This window comes from Geotrypetes seraphini, chromosome 17 (genome assembly GCF_902459505.1).
Source record: "Geotrypetes seraphini chromosome 17, aGeoSer1.1, whole genome shotgun sequence".
Lineage (NCBI taxonomy): Eukaryota > Metazoa > Chordata > Amphibia > Gymnophiona > Dermophiidae > Geotrypetes > Geotrypetes seraphini.
The window spans coordinates 38,570,454-38,590,353 of record NC_047100.1 but is presented as its reverse complement, the minus strand read 5'-3'; the positions used below and the strand labels follow the sequence as shown (position 1 = coordinate 38,590,353).

The window sequence follows — 19,900 nt, the reverse complement described above, 5'->3', positions numbered from 1 at the left end:
TCTACAGTCCATCTTCGCCCAATGGGGCACTCCTCAGGTGGACCTCTTTGCAGCTCCTCACAATCATCAGTTGCCCCAATTCTGCTCCAGACTCTACTCTCCTCACCGTCTGGCAGCGGATGCTTTTCTTCTGGATTGGTCCAACCTGTTCCTCTATGCTTTCCCTCCTCTACCGCTCATGCTTCGGACCTTGTTCAAACTAAAGAGGGAACGAGCCACCATGATCCTGATTGCTCCACGGTGGCCCAGGCAACATTGGTTCTCCCTTCTACTTCAACTCAGTTCCAGGGATCCATTTCTACTTCCACTGTTTCCATCTCTGCTTACACAGGATCAGGAAACCCTCCTACATCCCAACCTACAGTCTCTACACCTGACAGCTTGGTATCTCTCGGGCTGACTTCAACTGATCTTCTCCTATCTCAGCCTGTTCGCTCCATTCTGGACGCATCCAGGAAACCAGCCACTCTGCAATGTTACCATCAAAAGTGGACGAGGTTTTCTTCTTGGTGTCTCCTACATCATCATGACCCCAAATCTCTTGCAGTGGAAACCCTATTGGATTATCTGCTTTCTCTGTCTAACTCTGGCCTCAAGTCTACCTCCATCAGAGTCCATCTCAGTGCCATTATGGCCTTTCATGAGCCGGTCCAGGGGAAACTCCTCTCAGCTCATCCCCTGGTCTCCAGATTCATGCGAGGTCTTTTCAATGTGAAACCACCTCTCAAAGCTCCTCCTGTAATCTGGGATCTCAATGTGGTTCTCTCCGCTTTGATGAAGCCTCCATTTGAACCTTTAGCTACTACCACTTTCAAGTTTCTCACTTGGAAGGTACTTTTCCTTATAGCTCTCACCTCTGCCAGGAGGGTCAGTGAGCTCCATGCATTAGTTTCTGACCCACCTTTCACAGTCTTTCATCATGACAAGGTGGTTCTGCGTACACATCCAAAGTTTCTTCCTAAGGTTGTCTCTGAGTTCCATCTCAACCAATCTATTGTACTGCCTGTTTTTTTCCCAAACCTCACTCCCATCCCGGAGAACAGGCTCTTCATACTTTGGACTGTAAGCGGGCTTTAGCTTACTATTTAGACCGTACTAAGCCCCACAGATCATCTCCCCAACTTTTTCTGTCCTTTGATCCGAATAAATTGGGACGTCCTGTTTCTAAGCGTACGCTATCTAATTGGCTTGCGGCATGCATTTCATTCTGCTATACTCAGTCCGGACTAACACTGGAAGGTTCTGTCACGGCCCATAGAGTTAGAGCTATGGCAGCATCTGTGGCTTTCCTCCGCTCCACGCCTATTGAGGAAATCTGCAAAGCTGCTACGTGGTCCTCAGTCCATACTTTTACATCACATTATTGTCTGGATGCTTTCTCCAGACGGGATGGACATTTCGGCCAATCTGTGTTGCAAAATTTGTTTTCCTAATGGCCAACCTTCCCTCCATCCCTCTTTTTGTTAGCTTGGAGGTCACCCATCAGTCAAGAATATGCTGCCTGCTTGTCCTGGGATAAAGCACAGTTACTTACCGTAATAGGTGTTATCCAGGGACAGCAGGCAGATATTCTTGCGTCCCACCCACCTCCCCGGGTTGGCTTCTTAGCTGGCTTATCTTAACTGAGGGACCGCGCGCCGGGGTCGGGCGGGAAGGCACTCGCGCATGCGCGGTGCGGTCTCTAGAACTTTCCAAGTTCTTAGAGTGCAATCACTCTAAAAGTGTCCGTCGGTGCCGTCACCCATCAGTCAAGAATATCTGCCTGCTGTCCCTGGATAACACCTGTTACGGTAAGTAACTGTGCTATCTGGTTCGTCTGGTGTAGCTAGCAAACTGTGGGATTAGTTCTGGTTGTCTGTTCTGATCCTTCTCCAACAGTTGTGCTTGGTTTTGCACTGTTCATTATTCAATGAAATAAAGTTACTCAAGTTAAGCTTATTGTGTTAGGTTCCTGCTTGGCTATTCGTCAGACTGATTCTATGAGGGTCTGCACAGCCTATGAGGGACTGTAAGAATTCAGTGTGTTCTCAGTCTCCACCTGCTGGCAGAGAAGCGTAAACCCATCCATCAGTGCCAGTCTGGAGGGACTAAAAGAAAGAAAATTAGCAGGCAAGAACCTAATTTAAACTTAGAGGCCAGATAGTCTCACCATGAAGACAGGGAAATTAATGGAATCGCTAAAGAAAAGGATAGTGTAATATGAATATATATGGATTATAATATAAGAACTGCAATAATGAATCAGACCAAAGGTCTGTCAAGCCCAGTATTCTGTTTCAAATAATCAATCCAGGTCACAAGTATTTGGTAGGATAAAAAAAAGTAGATTAGATTGCATGCTGCTTAACGTGGTTTTGCAAGGCCTCAGTCAGGCTTCTTATGAGCCGCTGAAAGAAGTGTCCTTGATAATCTGACACTTGATACTGTTTTTCTTGTGGCTATTACCTTAGTGAGAAAAGCTCTTTCTTGCAGATAGCCTTTCCTCAAGTTCACAGAGGCTGGAGTTTCTTTACACACATTTCCATTCTTTTTGCTGAAGGTTGTTTTGACTTCCCATGTTAATTAAGAAGTCAGATTGCCAGCGTTCCAGTCTACAGGTTCTAAGAAGAAGAACCGGGTTCTGAAAAAGTTGGATGTGAGAAGAGTGCTTCTCCAATATCTTGAGGTCACTGACAAGGTCAGGCTATATTACTATCTTTTTGTGCTCACTATTCAGGCTAGATGTAGCACACTGGCTTGCAAGGCCACAATCTCCAGATGTATTCCTAGGGCCATTTTATCAGCATATGTTGCCTGAGAAAAAAACAGTCACCAGTCTGAGTAATGGTACATTCTAGCCGCCGGTGCCGCTTGCAGCACAACTTCTTTTCATCAGGGCAGGCAGTCCCTGCAGCAGCCCAGTGCTAGCCAGCGTCAAGGAGAGGGGTCCTGGAGGACTCCTTAAAAGTCCATCTAACCACGGCGCGCAGTCACGAGCCCAAAGGGGCAGGACATTCTCCTTTTGAGCCCGTGAGGAGTCGGGAGAAGGCACATACTAATTCTTTCCACCATGGGCAAAAGAAAGGCGAAGCTACATTCTTTACCTTCTGGAATGGGACCTTTGGTTTGGACCAATATCTTTTGGCTCCTTTGCCACAGATGGAAAAGCAGGTAACTTTTAAGTGTGCAGTCTGTCTCCCTCTCCTTAGGAGAGCCGTCACCACCTCCCCAGCCATCAACCTTTTCTGGAAGAGTAGAGATACCCTCTAAGGGGGAAGTTGTAGCCTCTTCCTCACAATCATGTGATTAAACTGGACTTAACGTGTGGGAGTGTGAGATCAAAAGGATTGACTCCTGTTCAAATGGTTACGGAGTTAACCCATGATGTTCTCCCCAAGGACAAAGTTATCACTTTAAATGAAATATGGCTTTCTGTGAATAGAATTGAACCTTCATTTCAGAATACTGTTTCGAAATTGTGTCAGTTCTCCACAGATACTTCAGTTAAAGTAAATGAGCATGAAAATCAAATAACAGAGCTAGGAAATAAAGTAGATAAATTGAATCAGTCTGTGGGTCATTTACAGAATACTTCTCTTGCTAATGTTAAAGACAGTATATTGTTTCATGCTAAGATGGAAAGATTGGAGAATTATATAAGAGTCAGGAATCTTTGTTTCCTCAATTTCCCTATTACACACTACCTATCTCCAATGGAACTAGTAAGAATGTATATGAGGGAGATTTTGCAATATGCTAATGTGGACACATTCGAACCTGATAACCTCTATTACATTCCGAGGGCCTCCAAGAAAGAGGTAGATGACTCTATACAACGTTGCGTAGCGCTATATAAATAATTAATACTAGTAGTACCATATGTACTCTAATATAAATTGAGATTTTGGGGCCAAAACAATAGCCTAAAAATGGGGGTTTCGGTTTATATTCGAGCCTCCTTCTGATGATGGTGCTTTTTTCCTCCCCCTCCCACCCAATGACCAACACTGTAATCTTCCACTCCCTTGATGTCTAACACTGCTATCATCCATCCCCCTCTGATGACCGGCACTGCTATCTCCTCCCGATGACTGGTACTCCTATCTATTACCTACAATCCCCTGCCTCAGACCAACATGGCAGTTACAGTTCTATTGCTCAGGAAGCCAACGCTACTGCTATCTCGCCCCCCCCCCCCCATCCCCCTTCCGATGACCAACACTCCTATCCTTCACTACCTACAATCTCCTGTGTCGACCGAAATCGTATTTACAGTGCTAGTGCTAAGGAAGTTCACGCTAACGCTCCGTGCTGGGCTGAAAAGGGGCCTTGAATGTCTGCGCATGCTCAAGGCCTGCTGGTTCCCACCCTCACTGGGATTCTTAAGAGAGTCCAGCAAACCATAAACATGCGCAAATGCTCAAGGCCCCACATCAGCTCTACACAGCATATGGCATCCACTTTCTGAGCAGAACTGTAAGTGCAATGTCAGTCTGGGGCAGGGGGGTGGGAAGTGGAGGATAGAAGTAGCTAATCCTGTGTTTTCCAGCGCTGCTGGTGGCCTTCTCTGTACTGTTAGTTTGCTGTGGTCCAGCCCTCCTCTGAAGCAACTTCCTGCTTCTGCTTAAGCAGACCGCAGCAAAGGAACTGTACAGAGGAGGCTGTGGGCAGCGCAAGAAGATTACTGCTGTTTTGGCAACCTCCTTATAATATTCATGGTGAGGTGGGCTTTGGAACGTGGTGGGGAGAGCATATTTGGTGGAACCAGGAGGGAGGTGCTGAATGGAAGGGGTGAATAGTAGAGGAATAGGGAGGCGCATGGATGGAGGGGAGTTGGTGACATATAGATAGAGGGGAGGGGAAGGCAAGAGGAAAGGGAATGGAGATGGTGCACACGGGTGGAGGGAAGTGGAAGAGGAGGGAAGAGATGATGCACATGGATGGAGTGAAGAGAAGGTGCACATGGATGGCGAAAAGGGGAAGAGGTGGGAAGAGATTGTGCACATGGATAGAAATGGGAGAGGAGAGGGTAAGAGTTGGAAAGAGATTTGAGATGGAGGCAGAAAAATGGATGAAAACTGAATTTGAAAGTCGGTGCCAAAGATGGATATAGGGCAAAAGGTGAAGGAAAGGAAAGAAACAGCAAATGCATAAAGAGGCCTTGAAAACAGAATTAAGAACACAGATGGAGCAAAATGATCAGAAAAATAAAATCACCAGACAACAAAGGTAGGGGGAATGTTTTTATTTTCAATTTAGTGATTGAAAGAAAATTTACATCTGGTTTTATATTTGGACTGTTCAGGAAGAAATGCATTTCTTTCTGTTTCTCTTGTGTACTGTGTGGAGAATCTGACTTAATAGGCTTTCATTTGTGTACAACAGTAGTTTTACTTTGTGGGTTTGTATTTGTGACTGAGGCCAGGTATTCTGATGGGGCTAGAAGTCCAGAAACTTTTTGGTTTGTAGTGTGGCCCAAGTAGGAAGATATTTGTCGGCTCTCCTTCAATTTTTTTGGACTTGAAACATCCCCTTCTGAAAAATTAGTGATTACTTATGGCATGATCTCGGTTTACATTCGAGTCAACCTTTTTAGAGGGGGGGGTTACCTCGGTTTATATTCGAGTCAACCTTTTTTTCTTTTTTTCTTTTTTTTTTTTTTTAGAGGGGGGTTACCTCGGTTTATATTCAAGTATATACGGTAGTTGAAATTAGTAGCTTATAAGACAAAAGGCTTTCTGGTGTTGTAGTATATATAACAAAATATTTTTCAAAGTAATACTAAAACTTGCAAATGTTGCAGTGTGATTCTTTATCAGCATTTATTACTAAATAGGTTATTTATATATAAAACAAAACAAAGTTACATGTCTAATTATTTTATCTTTCAGACTGTAGGCATTTTAGAGCAAAGGCTGACGCTAACTGAAGATAAACTGAAAGAGTGCCTTGAGAACCAGCACAGGATTACTCTTCATATAATGCAGACCAATCACGAGAATGACTGACTGAAAAATCTACCTTGAAGAGTTGAAGTCTATAATTTTATTTGGTGGGACACTTTTCAATTCTATTTTTGTTTTATAGAATGATGAATATTTTATAAGATTATTTTTATATTAACAAAATAACACCTCGGTTTTGTTACTTGTGCATTGTTCAAATCCCTTACTAGTGTTTTCTGTTGTGATAGAGATGTTAAGCTGTACTGTAGGGTAATCAATCTGATTCTGCCAGCATGTGCTGAAGGAATCACTCAAATTTTTTCAGCCCCTCCTCTATTCTCATGCTCTCTGCTGCCATCTCCAGTTCTTCCTTCTGCAAGCCAGCTGGAAAGTGTTAGTCTGATCTGCATTGCCTAACTTTTATTATTTTGCGGGTTTCCACAGTTTTGTGGATTTTTAAAAATGGATTTTTCTCAGTTCTGCAGAGTTCCTGTTCTCAGTGGACTGCTGCCTAATCGGAGAAGACACAGATGCGGGTTCTGCAGCTGGCAGGTTAAGCCCTTGGGGACCTGTTTCATCCTGCCTGCTGAGGATTTCTGGAGCTTGGGGTTCCATGCCCCCCAGCACTTTGCTCATATCCTTGACTTGGTCAGGAGCTTGAGCGCAGGCGGTAAAGCACCAATAGCATTCCATCATAGCATTGAGAGTGCTGGCTGTATTTTGCCTTCCCCTTGCTTGTGGTGAGAGTTCATGGGAGTTGGGATCAGTCTGTCTTTAATCCAGCTATCAGGCAGTTTGAGGCACAAATCTTTTCCTTGTCCAGCTACATTTCAGGGAGATGAAATTAGGTTGCAGCTTTTCCCTCAGCAATGACACCAAGCCTAAGACCACTCCTTAAAGGATTTGGGAACGATTCAGAGTATCTGGAGGCCTGGATTCAGATATCTTTGGACTGTTGGGTCCTAGAGGTCATCCGAGAGGGCTACAAGCTGGATTTCGAACATCCCCTCTTGGACTTGTTTGTGGAGTCACCGGCTGGTTGACCAGAGAAGGTAGCCAGGGTTTTAGTCACACTACAAAAACTACTGGACATCCAAGTCATACATCCAATACTTCCAGAAGACTTGGGCTCATGCAGATACTCCATATCCTTCATCGTGCACAAGAGAGGGTCAGAAGATTGGAGACCCATTCTGGATCTCAAACATGTTAATGCAGCGCTGGTGTAGCCAAAAAGACACGGAACCTCTCCAGGCTCCAGTTTCAGAGGTGCTAGCTTGTCTGCAAGAGGACCTAGAAAAAGGATTGAAAGTTGCACCCCTTAAGGTATAGGTTACAGGTCTCTTGTTTTAGAGCTAAGGAGCTAAAAACCTTTATTAACTACCTACTCGGATGATCTACGATTTTTGAGGAGCCCTGAGACTCAGACCTCCAGTCCGCAAGCCTTAAATTTCCTGGAATTTGAATATAGTTCTGGAAGGTCTCAGTAAGGCGTCTCTTTTGGACCTCTCAGTCAAGACTATTTTCCCCATGGCATTTTCTTTGGCTAGGAGAGTTTGAGTTGAAAGCTCTCTCATGCAGAATTATGGAGGCGGACATTTCTCTACAGACAGACCTGTCATTCCTACCAAAAGTGGTCTTAGCCTTTCGTGTCAACCAAGAAATGAAGTTATCAGCCTTTCATCCATCAGGGTCCAGGCATAGGGACGAGATCTTGAAGGTCCTGGATGACCGCAGAACCCTTTCTCTGCTATCTAAAGGAGACAAATGACTTTTGACTTTCTGATCACTTCTTTATTTTGACCAGTCATGCAAGACATAGATCAGCATTGAAGGTTACTTACCAAATCTAGATGGATATGCAAAGCTATTTCTTCTGCATACATCGGTTGCGGGAAGCAGCCGCCCATCTTGTCAAAAGTGCATTTGATGAGGGCTGTGGCCTTCTCATGGCGGAAGCTAGACAATTCTGTAGGTCAGTGACCTGGTTCACCCTTTATACTTTTACCAAATTTTACTGGGTAGATGTGGCAGCATGTTTGGATCCTCAGTGCTTCAGGCAAGCGCCTCGGTTCTACCTTGAAGTTCAGGGACTGCTTAGGTATGTTCCTACAGCATGACATCTCTATCACAATAGAAAAATAGATTAGGTTTTTGTCTTGATTAATATCTTTTCCATTATATTAGAGATGTTATGCTGTAGATCCTGCCCCAGACGGCATAGTCAGTCTCTTCTGAACAGTAGCTGTCAGACTGTTGGTCTACAAAGAATTTGTATATAAAATGTAAATTAGGAATTAATTGTTCAAGCTCCATAAATGTTCTGATGGTGGTGGTTCTCCTTGCGGAATTTCTTTTGTTGTGTTGCATTGTTAGCTTTCATGTTGTTACTTACATTCTCTTATCAGAGCTGAACAGAACCATATTCAAGGCAAATTCTCGTACCCCTCCTTCTCTGTCTTTCTATAGGGCTGATGCCTGCTTTGGTACAAACTGGATATGGCAGCAGAGAGCATGAGCATAGAGGAAGAGACTGAAAGAATTTGAGTGGCACAGGCTGGAAGGATCAGTTTGATTACCTTACAGTACAGCATAACATCTCTAATCTAATGGAAAAAATATTATCAAGGTAAGAACCTAATCTCTCTTTCTGTATTCCTAGCTGGACATTTCCTAAAAACTTTACTTTTACTATTTAAATGAAGTACATATTTGGGGCTGGGGGGCATTCTTTCTATTATAAATATTACATTTTCCAAAACCCAATTCAGAAACATTCTGTATTGCAGATGTGCGCAAAACACATTTTTTCATTTGATTTTTTTTTCAGTTCATTTTAGACCTATTTCTTAAGTTTCCTTGATAATTTTTGGGTTCATTTCTCACTTTTTTGTAAATGCAATTTTAAAAACTTAGATTAGAATCTTTTAAAATACACAGATTGTATGTGTGTTTAATTTGCAAATCAACCATATGCACAACTAATTAATGTACATTTCTATTCTGTATAGTCTTTAAAGAAGATGCTAAGAATTGCTTTTGTAAACAAACTGACTTTTTGGTGCTGATGTTGTCATTATGTAATAGTAAAGTCTGTTCTAATACTAATAATTAAATGTTAATGATTTTATTAAATAGATCCAAAGATGCATTATTGTGCTGCTTTAAAGAAAATACATTTTATACACAATTAATGGAGCCTGCTTTCCAGGATGCACATAAGAATAGCAATACTAGGTTAGACCAATGAGCCCAATCTCCTGTTTCTAACAATGGCCAATCTAGGTCACAGTATCTGCCAGAAACCCAAATAGTAGCAGCATTCCATGCTACCGATCCAGGGCAATCATGTCTGCTCATGAATAAGAAAAATAATACTCCATCAGGATCCTCTTGAATCTCCTGAAACTTCATGAAAAATTGATGTGACTAGAACACAAGACATCAAAATTAATTCTACACATCTACCTTGTAAACCACCTTGCCCTTGGGAAATTAGGCTATAAAGCAGTATCAAAAGTCCAAAGCACTTTTAAAATTGGTTCCATTTAAAACATGCTGCCGGGCTAACTAAAGATTGTACAGACTATATATTCAATGAATGTACTATACTAGGTGTGTCCATCTGTGCATAGAGGGCACCCATTTTGGGCCCAAAATGTAAATAAATGATATTGCTTACTTTATTCAAAGTCTCTCAGAGTAAGAACATAAGCAGTGCCTCCGCCGGGTCAGACCATAGGTCCATCCTGCCCGGCAGTCCGCTCCCGCGACGGCCCAAACAGGTCACGACCTGTCTGAATCACCAGAAGGGGCTCCCTTGCCACCTTGGTTTCTCATTGAAGTCCTATCTTCCCATCGAAGTCCTAAGTCTTGCACATGCACGACCTGGTTGGGTTTCTATACTTATTACCTGGTTAGCTTTCTATACTTGTGTTACATCCCAGCTCCTCCCTCAGTATCCCACGATCCCTTTATCCCTCAGGAATCCGTCCAATCCCTGTTTGAATCCCTGTACCGTACTCTGCCTGATCACTTCCTCCGGTAGCGCATTCCAAGTGTCCACGACCCTTTGGGTGAAAAAAAACTTCCTTGCATTTGTTTTGAACCTATCTCCCTTCAGTTTCTCCGAATGCCCCCTCGTACTTGTTGTCCCCTTCAGTCTGAAGAATCTGTCCCTATCCACCCTCTCTATGCCCTCATGATCTTGAAGGTCTCTATCATATCTCCCCTGAGCCTCCTTTTTTCCAGAGAGAAGAGCCCCAGCCTATCCAACCTCTCGGCGTATGGGCAGTGTTCCAGCCCTTTTACCAGTTTCGTTGCTCTCCTTTGGACTCTCTCAAGTACCGCCATGTCCTTCTTGAGGTGCGGCGACCAATACTGAACGCAGTATTCCAGATGTGGACGCACCATCGCTCGATACAATGGCATGATGACTTCTTACTCATCTTTTTTTTTTAAATATTTTATTTATAAATTTTTCATTCTTACAATAATTTAATTTTACATAAACTTCAATTAATACATGAAAAATTGTAATTACAAGTAATTCATCTTATCACATAAAATATAACCCTCCCCTTTCTTCAGTTCTTAAATCCATATAATATACATTCCCACCCTTCCCCAATCTAATATATCCATTACTAATGTGCTATGAAACCTGATCATTGGAATATCGAGTCTTACTCATCTTGTGGGCAGTGCCTTTTCTCACAACCTGATGCAGAACCCTCAACAAGATACTTCTAAATCTCCCTTCCACAAAAAATCTTCAGTACGAACGTGTTTTCCACTCCATGCTTTGCTTTCTAGGAGTAAAAAATTGGAATGAACATACAGAAACCAACCAGAACAGAACCTAACCACACCATATTCTGGAAGAAACTGAAAACTTATCTATTCGACACTTAATCTCCTGTATCGTCTTCTTCCCCTTATCCACTTCCTCTCCCTTCCCGTACCCCCTTCTACCTACCTTCTACCCTACTCTCTCCCTCACCTCCCGCCCTTTTCCCTCCTTACCTCTCGCTCTTCTCTAAAAGTCGCCTTGCGGCTGCCTAGGTATGAGTGACACAGAAATAGAAGATTAGATTAGATGCAGGAATAATGCTGAAACATGGCCGTCGCCACTTTTGGGTACCTCTGCTTTTTGATTGCTTGTGTCCTGCAGAGTTTGTTCTTGTAGTTAGCCATTTTGCCATTGTCCAGAAATATTACTAGTAAAACATGAGAGCATATCTGAGTCCATCACAGCCAATGAATAAAAAATATAATTGAACTCCTGGTTAGTGATGTCACAAAGAAACTAGCATTACCCATTCTAGAACTTTGGGATGATATTCTTGTGCTACTTAGTAAATTTACTATGCCATTATTATTTAATTAGTATTAAGCAAGACACAGATTGTAGGTTGGTGATATTCACTCAATAAAAGGAAGATGGTAAAGGGCCACTTTTTCTTGCTTAGGAGAACTTCCAAACTTCTGACTCTGGCCCAAGGAAATAAGATACAGGAACAATAGAACCAGTTGGCAACCTCGTCCCACCCCAAATGCTTCTTTTGCTAAGTTCTTCAGTTTATACTACATATACAGTTCTGTTATGAAGCATTTTATGTTCCTAACAATCTATCAGGAATTGCTTTGGTGAGAGAGTAGTATTTTGGAGCCAGGTAGTAGACAGGAAACAGCAATGTAGACTTAGATGTTAGGAGCAGAGACCATATAAACAGGTTCCTTGGCACAAGCTAAATGATTGTTGGGCCAGCCCTGGATTTACATTACATTACATTACATTAGTGATTTCTATTCCGCTTGTACCTTGCGGTTCAAAGCGGATTACATAAGAAGAAGCTGGACATTTCCAGGAGGGTACGTGACATTTAGGGTAAGACATAGTTACAGAATGAGTATAGACTTGGTAACATTGGATGAGAGCAGTTATATTACATTACATATCAAATCTTTTTCCAGGCGTTGGTAGGTAATAAATCGGTAGGAAGAATTAGTTTTTTTTTTGTTTTGTTTTTTTTTTGGTCGGTTGAGGATATGGTGTCAGGGAGTGGGTAACTGGTCGGTGTATGTGGAAGAGGAGATTAGGTGTTTTGAATATGCTTTTTGAAAAGTAGCGTTTTGAGTTCTTTGCGGAATGCTTTGAAGTCAGATGTTGAGGTTAACAATCTGGTTATGGAGGGTTCGAGTTTTGCTGCATGCGTTGCTATGAGGTTATCGTAAAGCTTTTTACGATGAGTGCCTTTGAGTGGTGGGTATGAGAATGGTGTCAGTGTTCTTCTTATTCTGGGTGGAAGGTTTCGGTGTAGGCGATCGATTAGATAGGCAGGTGCTGTACCGTTGAGTACTTTGAAGATTAGACAGTATAGTTTGAATTGGATTCTGGCTCTGATCGGTAGCCAATGTGAGTCTAGGTAGGCGTTAGTTATGTGGTCATATTTTCTGAGGGAATAGATTAGTCTGAGAGCCGTGTTCTGAATGGTCTGTAGTTTTTTGATCATTTTTGTAGGACATGGTAGATATAGGATATTGCAGTAGTCCACAAGTCCTAGTACCAGGGATTGAACAATGATCCTGTAGTGTTCTTTGTCGAAGAATTTCCTTATTTTTCGTAAGTGCGCATTGTGAAGAATGCTTTTTGGGTAGTTTTGTTGATTTGAGTCTGCATAGTGCAGCATCTATCTATCAGCACTCCCAGGATTTTGAGGGAGGTCTGGATTGGGTATTTGGTAGTTTTGATTTCCAGGTCTGTTATGGATGGGATTTTGTCCGTTTCAAGCATTAAGAATTTGGTTTTGTCCGAGTTTAGTTTTAATTTGTGGTTTGTCATCCATTTTTCTACTTCGTCCAGTATTGTTTCCAAGTGTCCAGTAGCGGAGTTGTCTTGGGTTTCGAAGGGGAGGAGGATAGTTATGTCGTCTGCATAAATGAAGGATGTTACATTTAGGTTGTCTAGAGTGGTGCCAAGGGAAGAGATGTAGAGGTTGAATAGAATGGGTGAAAGTGGAGAGCCCTGAGGGACTCCACATGGATTAGACCATGTGTTGGATTGCTTATCGTTTATCTTAACTCTGTAAGTTCTTGTTTTAAGGTATCCTTGGAACCAGTTGTACACCACCCCTGAGATCCCTATTGCATCAAGTATCTGGAGTAGTATGGTATGATCAACTAGATCAAAGGCTGCGGAAAGATCTAGTTGGATAATTAGGATCCTGTGACCTTTACTGAGGTGTTGTCGGGCTATGTCCAGTAGTGTTGCTAGTAGAGTTTCCGTGCTGTGGTAAGATCTAAATCCTGATTGGGATGTGTGAAGTATATTGTGGTCTGCTAGGTAGTTAGAGAGGTATTGAGCCACGAGTCCTTCAATCAGCTTGACATAGAGTGGGATTGAAGCGATCGGTCTGTAGTTGGTAGGTGTGTCTACAGGACCTTTTTGGTCTTTCAGTATGGGTGTGATTATGATCTCTCCTAGATCTTGTGGGAATTGGCCTTCTAAGAGAGTGCTTTGTATCCACTGCATGAGGCTGGTTTTGAATTTAGGGGAGGCATTTGTGAGTAGATACGATGGGCAGTTGTTCAAGTCGCATGAGGTGTGGCTGTATTTTTTATATAGTCGGTTCAGTTCAGGCCATTGTAGAGTTGGGAAGGTGGTCCATGTTCTGTCTGCTGTTATGGCTTCTTCTGTTGTGGGGGTAGTTATTAACTCGTTGAGTATGGTAGTTGAGTTGTTGAAGGTAGTTCTGATTTTGATGATCTTGAGTTTGAAATGATCAGCTAGTTGGGAAGCTGTTGGGGTTTTGTTGCCTTGAGTGGCAAGGTATGGGTTTGTGTCTGTAAGTTTTTTTACTAAGTTGAAGAGTGTTTTTGTGTCAGGGTTGTTTGTGCCAATTAGTTTAGTGTAGTATGTTTTGCGCTTTTCCTTAAGTTTGTTGTTATATAGTTTGATTTGGGTTCTCCAAGTTTCAAGTTGGCGTCGAGGTATGAGAGTATTTCGTTTGCTTGTTTGGATGTGTGGTCTTCGAGGTGGAGATTAATGTCTCCTAGGAGCAAGTTGTATGAGGAGGATAGAGAGTTCTGGAATAAGAATTCTTCAAGATCGTGTTTTGAGGTGTTCCATTTTCCTGGAGTGATGTAGCATAGTAGACAGTTCAAGGTGCCTGTGAGTGTGTTGTCGGATAGTTGGCATGCAAGAAGGTCTAAGTGAGGGGTTGATTGTTTGTGTAGCACTTTTAGGTTGAGATTGTTTTTTACTAGAATCGCTAGGCCACCCCCTCGTTTGTTTTCTCGACATACCATTTCTACTTTGTAACCTGTGGGGCAGAATTCGGTTATGCATGGGTCCGTGTTGGATGTTAGCCAGGTTTCAGCTAGGAAGAGGCAGTTTAATTGTTCTTTGATTATCCAGTCTTTGATTAGATTTGCTTTTGAGTTTATTGACCTTATATTCATGTAGGCACAGGTTAGCGAGGTGTATTTTGTGTTGGAGTTAAGGTTGCGATTGAGGTAGAGGATGTTATTTGCTGGTGCTTGTGCTTGTTGTTTTTGCGAGGTAGTATTATGTTTTGGTGGAGGTCGTTTTCCCCAGACCGTGGGAATGTGGTCTAGGCTGGTCAGTGGGCAGGATGTTAGGGTTCTGATGGTGTGGATTTTTCTGGGTGGATGTGGTTGTCTGAAGGTTGATGGGTGATATGTGATATCCTGTGGTTTGCCAGTTTGAAGTAAGTAGAGAGAGTATTAGGAGGGCTAGTGTGATTTTGTATGCGTGATTTTCCATTTTGTTTGTGTGGAGTACTGTGTCCAATACTGGTCACCGTACCTCAAGAAGGACATGGCAGTACTCGAGGGAGTCCAGAGAAGAGCGACTAAACTGATAAGAGGTATGGAAAATTTTTCATACGCTGATAGGTTAAAAATGCTGGGGCTGTTCTCCCTGGAAAAGAGGAGACTTAGAGGGGACATGATAGAAACCTTCAAAATCCTAAAGGGCATAGAGAAAGTGGATAAGGACAGATTCTTCAAACTGTGGGGAACCACAAGCACTAGGGGTCACTCGGAGAAATTGAAAGGGGACAGGTTTAGAACCAATGCTAGGAAGTTCTTTTTTACACAGAGGGTGGTGGACACATGGAACGCGCTTCCGGAGGGTGTGATAGGCCAGAGCACTTTACAGGGGTTCAAGGAAGGTTTGGATAGGTTCCTGGAGGATAAGGGGATTGAAGGGTACAGATAAAACTAGAGGTAGGTTATAGAAGTGGTCAGAAACCACTTCACAGGTCACAGACCTGATGGGCCACCGCGGGAGCAGACCACTGGGCGGGATGGACCTCTGGTCTGACCCAGTGGAGGCAACTTCTTATGTTCTTATATAAATTCAAGTTTCCAAGTTCTATTAAAAGTTTGATAAAGCGATGTACATTAAAATAAATGATACATACAAAGAAGACATGTAGACAATAGTTATGTTAATACTAACTTACAAGAAACGCAAGGAAAAAGGGAGAGAACTACAATTCTTAAAGGCAAAGAAACATTCAAGGTAAGCACATTAAGGGGAGGGAAGGGTTTTAGCCTCATAAGGCTAGTTTCTGGGATTTTGGACAGTCTCTCTATCACTGTTAATGGATAATATCAATTTAGGATTTCAACCATTTCAGGACCTAATTTTGAAAAGCATCATTAAATAGAAAAGTTTTAAGAATAATTTTAAATTTATCTGTTTTTCTTCTCTTAAAGACGGAAGACGATTCCAAATTTGTGGGGTTGTTATAGAGAAAATCTCCACTCTTCTTGTATTTATGATTTTCAAAGATGGAATTGTTAAAAGATTTTGTTCTGACGATCTAAGTGTTCTTGATGGATTACAGCCATGAAACTGAATGAGAAAAGGCAAGGGAGCAAGAAAAGAATTGAACCCTGGGGTCCTTTTATCAAGCTGCGGTAGGGGTTTAACGCGCGTAATACCGCGTGTTAAACCACCTGCTGCGTTAGCCGCTAACGCCTGCATTGAGCAGGCGCTAGTTTTTTTTAGCCGGCCGCGAGGGTTAGCGCGTGATGAAATGTCTGACACGCTAACCCCGCTAGCGTGGCTTGATAAAAGGACCCCAAAGTGTTAGTCATACAAACTTTGTTTACTTCTTATTTGGATTCCAAATTTTTCAGTCCACAAAAATGTTATATAGATAAGTTTAAGAAGATTTTGGGGACCATTAATAGATTTTGCAATGAATGATAAAATTTTCCCATAATAAGATATTGTTAAGAGGGGGGGTGGGAGGGTTTATTTTATTCATCTTATAATATAAATAATTTATCAATATATCTTGTTATATTATATGCAGTTGTATAAGGAAGGGGAGGGGATGTGTTTATAATTGAGAAATAGTTGGTATATTTATTAAATATTATATACTGTTTCAAGATTATAGTAAAAGATTATATAATGACTAGCTTTATAGCCCGTTACATTAACGGGTGCTAGAATATATGTGTGTCTGTCTTTATTTCTTTCTCTCTCTGTCTCCTTAGCCGCTTTTTCCTGTCCATTCTCCCTTATTTTTACCTCCCCTGTGTCTACCACCACCCCTTCACTCCTCCCCCCCTGTCCATCAGCACCTCTTCCTGCTCCCCCTATCCAGCAGTAAGCCTCCCTTCATTTTTCCCCTGTGTCCATCATCACCTCTTCCTGCTCCCTCTGTGCAGCAGTAGGCCTCCCTTCATTTACCTCCCTGTCCATCAGCACCTCTTCCTGCTCCCCATGTCCAGCAGTAGGCCTCTCTTCATTCCCCCCCCCGTGTCCATCAGCACCTCTTCCTGCTCCCCCTGTCCAACAATAGGCCTCCATTCCTTTCCTCCCCCGTCCATCATCACCTCTTCCTGCTCCCTCTGTCCAGCAGTAGGCCTCCCTTCATTTCCCCCCTTGTCCATCAGCACCTCTTCCTGCTCCCCCTGTCCAGCAGTAGGCCTCCCTTCATTTCCCCCCCTGTCCATCAGCATCTCTTCCTGCTCCCCCTGTCCACCAGAAGGCACCCCTTCCTGCTCCCCCTGTCCACAGGAGTTAGTACAAGGCCGGTGTCTGCCATTCTCCCCTGAGTCCTTGCGTCCCCCCCTTCCCTTCCCTTCCCACGGACCTGACTACCTACCCGGCGATTCAAGCAGCGTGTGCAGCAGTCTTCACACGCTGCTTTGGGTCCTTCTACTGCCCTGATTTAATCTGGCACGTCCCTGATGACATCATCAGAGACGCGGCAGAGCAAATCAGGGAAGTAGAAGGGCCCAAAGCAGCGTATGAAGACTGCTGCACACGCTGCTTGAATCGCCAAGGTAGTCGGGTCCGTGGGAAGGGGGGTGAGCGGAAAAGGACTCGGACTCCTGTGGTCTGTCGCGGAGGGTGGCCAGGCTCCATTTCAGCCGCAGGGAAGGCTCACTGCCCCAGCTCCTTACCCGTCCGCAGGCCGGGCCAGGTCTCCCGCGCTTTCTCAGCGGCCCACTCGCTCGGTTGTTTTTTTTTGTTTTTGTTTACCTGGCCACTCCGCTTCCTGCATTCGCTGCTATCTGTCAGTGACGTAATAAGCGCGCATGCGCACTTGTCTTGCCACATCCCGACAGAAAAGGGATCAGGGAACACGTGAGACAAGTGCGCATGCGCGGCTAGCATTTTATTATTTAAGATACGTTATATATATAGTAATGTATGAAGGAATATCGAGTGTGTACGTAATGAAATTGTATAAATTTAAGTGGTACACTTGTTGTTATATGAAAAATGAATAAAAAACTTAAAACCAAATTTTTCTGTCTAAACTGCTCTATCCCACCCCTGGATCCCAAAGTTGGGTCTGGAGTAGAAGAATGATCCACATTTAAAAGATTGATGACCTATCCAAACTGACTATTTAAACTGATTGCCCAATGCCCAGATTTCATTCAACAAGTCAGTTGAAATGAACTCGGTACTTGGCCCCCTTTGGAAACCAGCTTGCCTGGAGTGAAGTGCCAGAAACAAGAGTTATAGAACCAACTTCTCTGCTAATTAAGAGGTGAAGTAGTGCAAAACTTAGCAGGAACACTAGAATCAAAATTAGATCATTTGAAAGTGGAAAAACAATGGACTGTTTCCAGTCTGTGGGAACAAGCCCTGTTGTGAAGCTTTCATGAATCAGACTGTGAATAAATGGAACAAGGGTTGCAGTCAACTTTTTTCACAAGAAAGACCAGTATGAGATTAGCAAGGAAATGATAGTTTTCAGACATAGAGCCTCCTTTTGATAACCCCCTAAGGACCTTGGTACATATCCTGGTAATGAATAATCTGGACTACTGTAATGATTTATTCTAAGACAATGTATTGCAAACTGTGCCACGACACACTTGTGTGCCTCCTGAGATTTCAGGTGTGCCCAAGACACTGGGGGGGGGGAAGGAGGAGAGGCATCAGCACCAGCTGACTGCCTACAGGACAGGCAGATCCTGTAGGCAATTAGCTGTTGCTAGCGCCTCTTCTCTTCATGTGTCTTCCCTTCTGGCACCCCCTTCCCTGATACCTCGAGCCTTGGACACTATGTTTACTGTGCCAAGGCTCAACATAGTTTGAGGGACACTGTTCTAAGGCCTCTGCACCCCACATCTGATAGGAGGGGCTTTAGGCACCTGGGCCAACCGGAGTCTTAGGCCTCCTTCCCAGTGCATTTTGAAATGCAATGGGAGTGGCCTAAGACTCCGATTGGACAGATCCCTAAGGCTGCTGTTTACACTTCTGTTGTTTTATGAACTGTAAAAGGGACATAAAATATGGCAAGCCCTCCCACCTACCCAGATATTTACAAATGAAGTTTCATGGTGCTGTAGCCAAACTAGAGGTGGGTTCTGATTGAACTGGAAGCCCAAAGGAGCTGGAAGATATTGCTGGGCTAATTTTTTTTTTTTTTTTTTTTTGGGGGGGGGTGGGGGGTGTCTTGCTTATGAAGCTAAAAGTCAGTTTTAAAATCTTTCACCCCTCTCCCCACTACTGTACACCATATTTTTATTGCCACACATTGATTTTAACAATTACTATTAAAAGCTATATTACTACTGATGCTAATTGATAACAGAATATTTAATAATAATAACAACTTTATTCTTCTATACCGCCATCACCAGTAGTTCTAGGCGGTTTACACTAAGAGAAGCTGAACAATCATCGAGAGTACAATCATACAATAAATACAGTCTTAAAAACTCCTAAGTTAGGTAATGAATTTGTCAAACAAAGTAGTGTTTTCTAAACTATTTTGTTATTTGAAGTAAAGTAATTTGACACGGTTATTTTTTCTTTTGTTTATTTTAATTGCATGTCTGATTTTGCTGTTATATTCTGATATTTGGAATGTATTTTGTACCCTGCCTAGAATCACAAATAGTGCAGGTTAGAAATGTTTACAGAAACAAACTAGTAACATAAATAAAATTTGGTGCATTATTCATTTTAAGTGTTTATGCAAAATTTGCTAATTTAAAGGACCTAAAGATTTGGAGTAGCAATTCCTGCATGGCAAATGCATGCAGCCCATTCAGTTCCTATCAGCTGCATTGCTTTTGCTGCGCCAGGACTTACTAATGCAGCTTTCTAAAAGGGGCCCTTAGTTTTTGAATCACCAAGTAAACTCCAAGCCCAGTTCAGTTTCTACCAGATGTTATATGATCTCTAAAACTTTTAGGTGGAAATTGCTCCTTGGAGGAACTGCATCCACTGGCTTTAGCAAAATTAATGTTTTGCTTGGGATGAGTTTAGTAGAAGCCAAGTCTGTCAAATAAAAATGAGACCTTTAAGTATTGCCCAACTTCCTCTATGGGAAGTACAATTAAATCCTAGAGTTTAACTTGTAACATAATGTACAGGTCACCGTAAGGGATATCTAGTTTTTGGCAAAATCTCCCCATTTAAAATCTTACTATTTCATTTCCTTATTTTCACAAGTGGGAGA

The 19,900-nt window shown here is 42.7% G+C and overlaps 1 protein-coding gene across 6 annotated transcripts in view; it reads left to right on the top strand.

The window, feature by feature from the left end:
- The window catches only part of POC1A (POC1 centriolar protein A), a 185,282-nt gene extending 176,209 nt beyond the window's left edge, over positions 1–9,073 (top strand). For 5 of the 6 annotated variants that reach the window (XM_033926272.1, XM_033926274.1, XM_033926271.1 and 2 more), the window contains one exon: positions 5,871–9,073. In XM_033926272.1, coding sequence (XP_033782163.1) covers positions 5,871–5,987 — 117 coding nt within the window. In that variant the 3' untranslated portion in view covers positions 5,988–9,073. Of the gene's footprint in view, positions 1–2,539; positions 3,151–5,870 lie in introns of all 6 variants that reach the window. The other variant, XR_004537357.1, reaches the window with a different exon arrangement.
- The last annotated feature ends 10,827 nt before the right edge of the window (positions 9,074–19,900 follow it).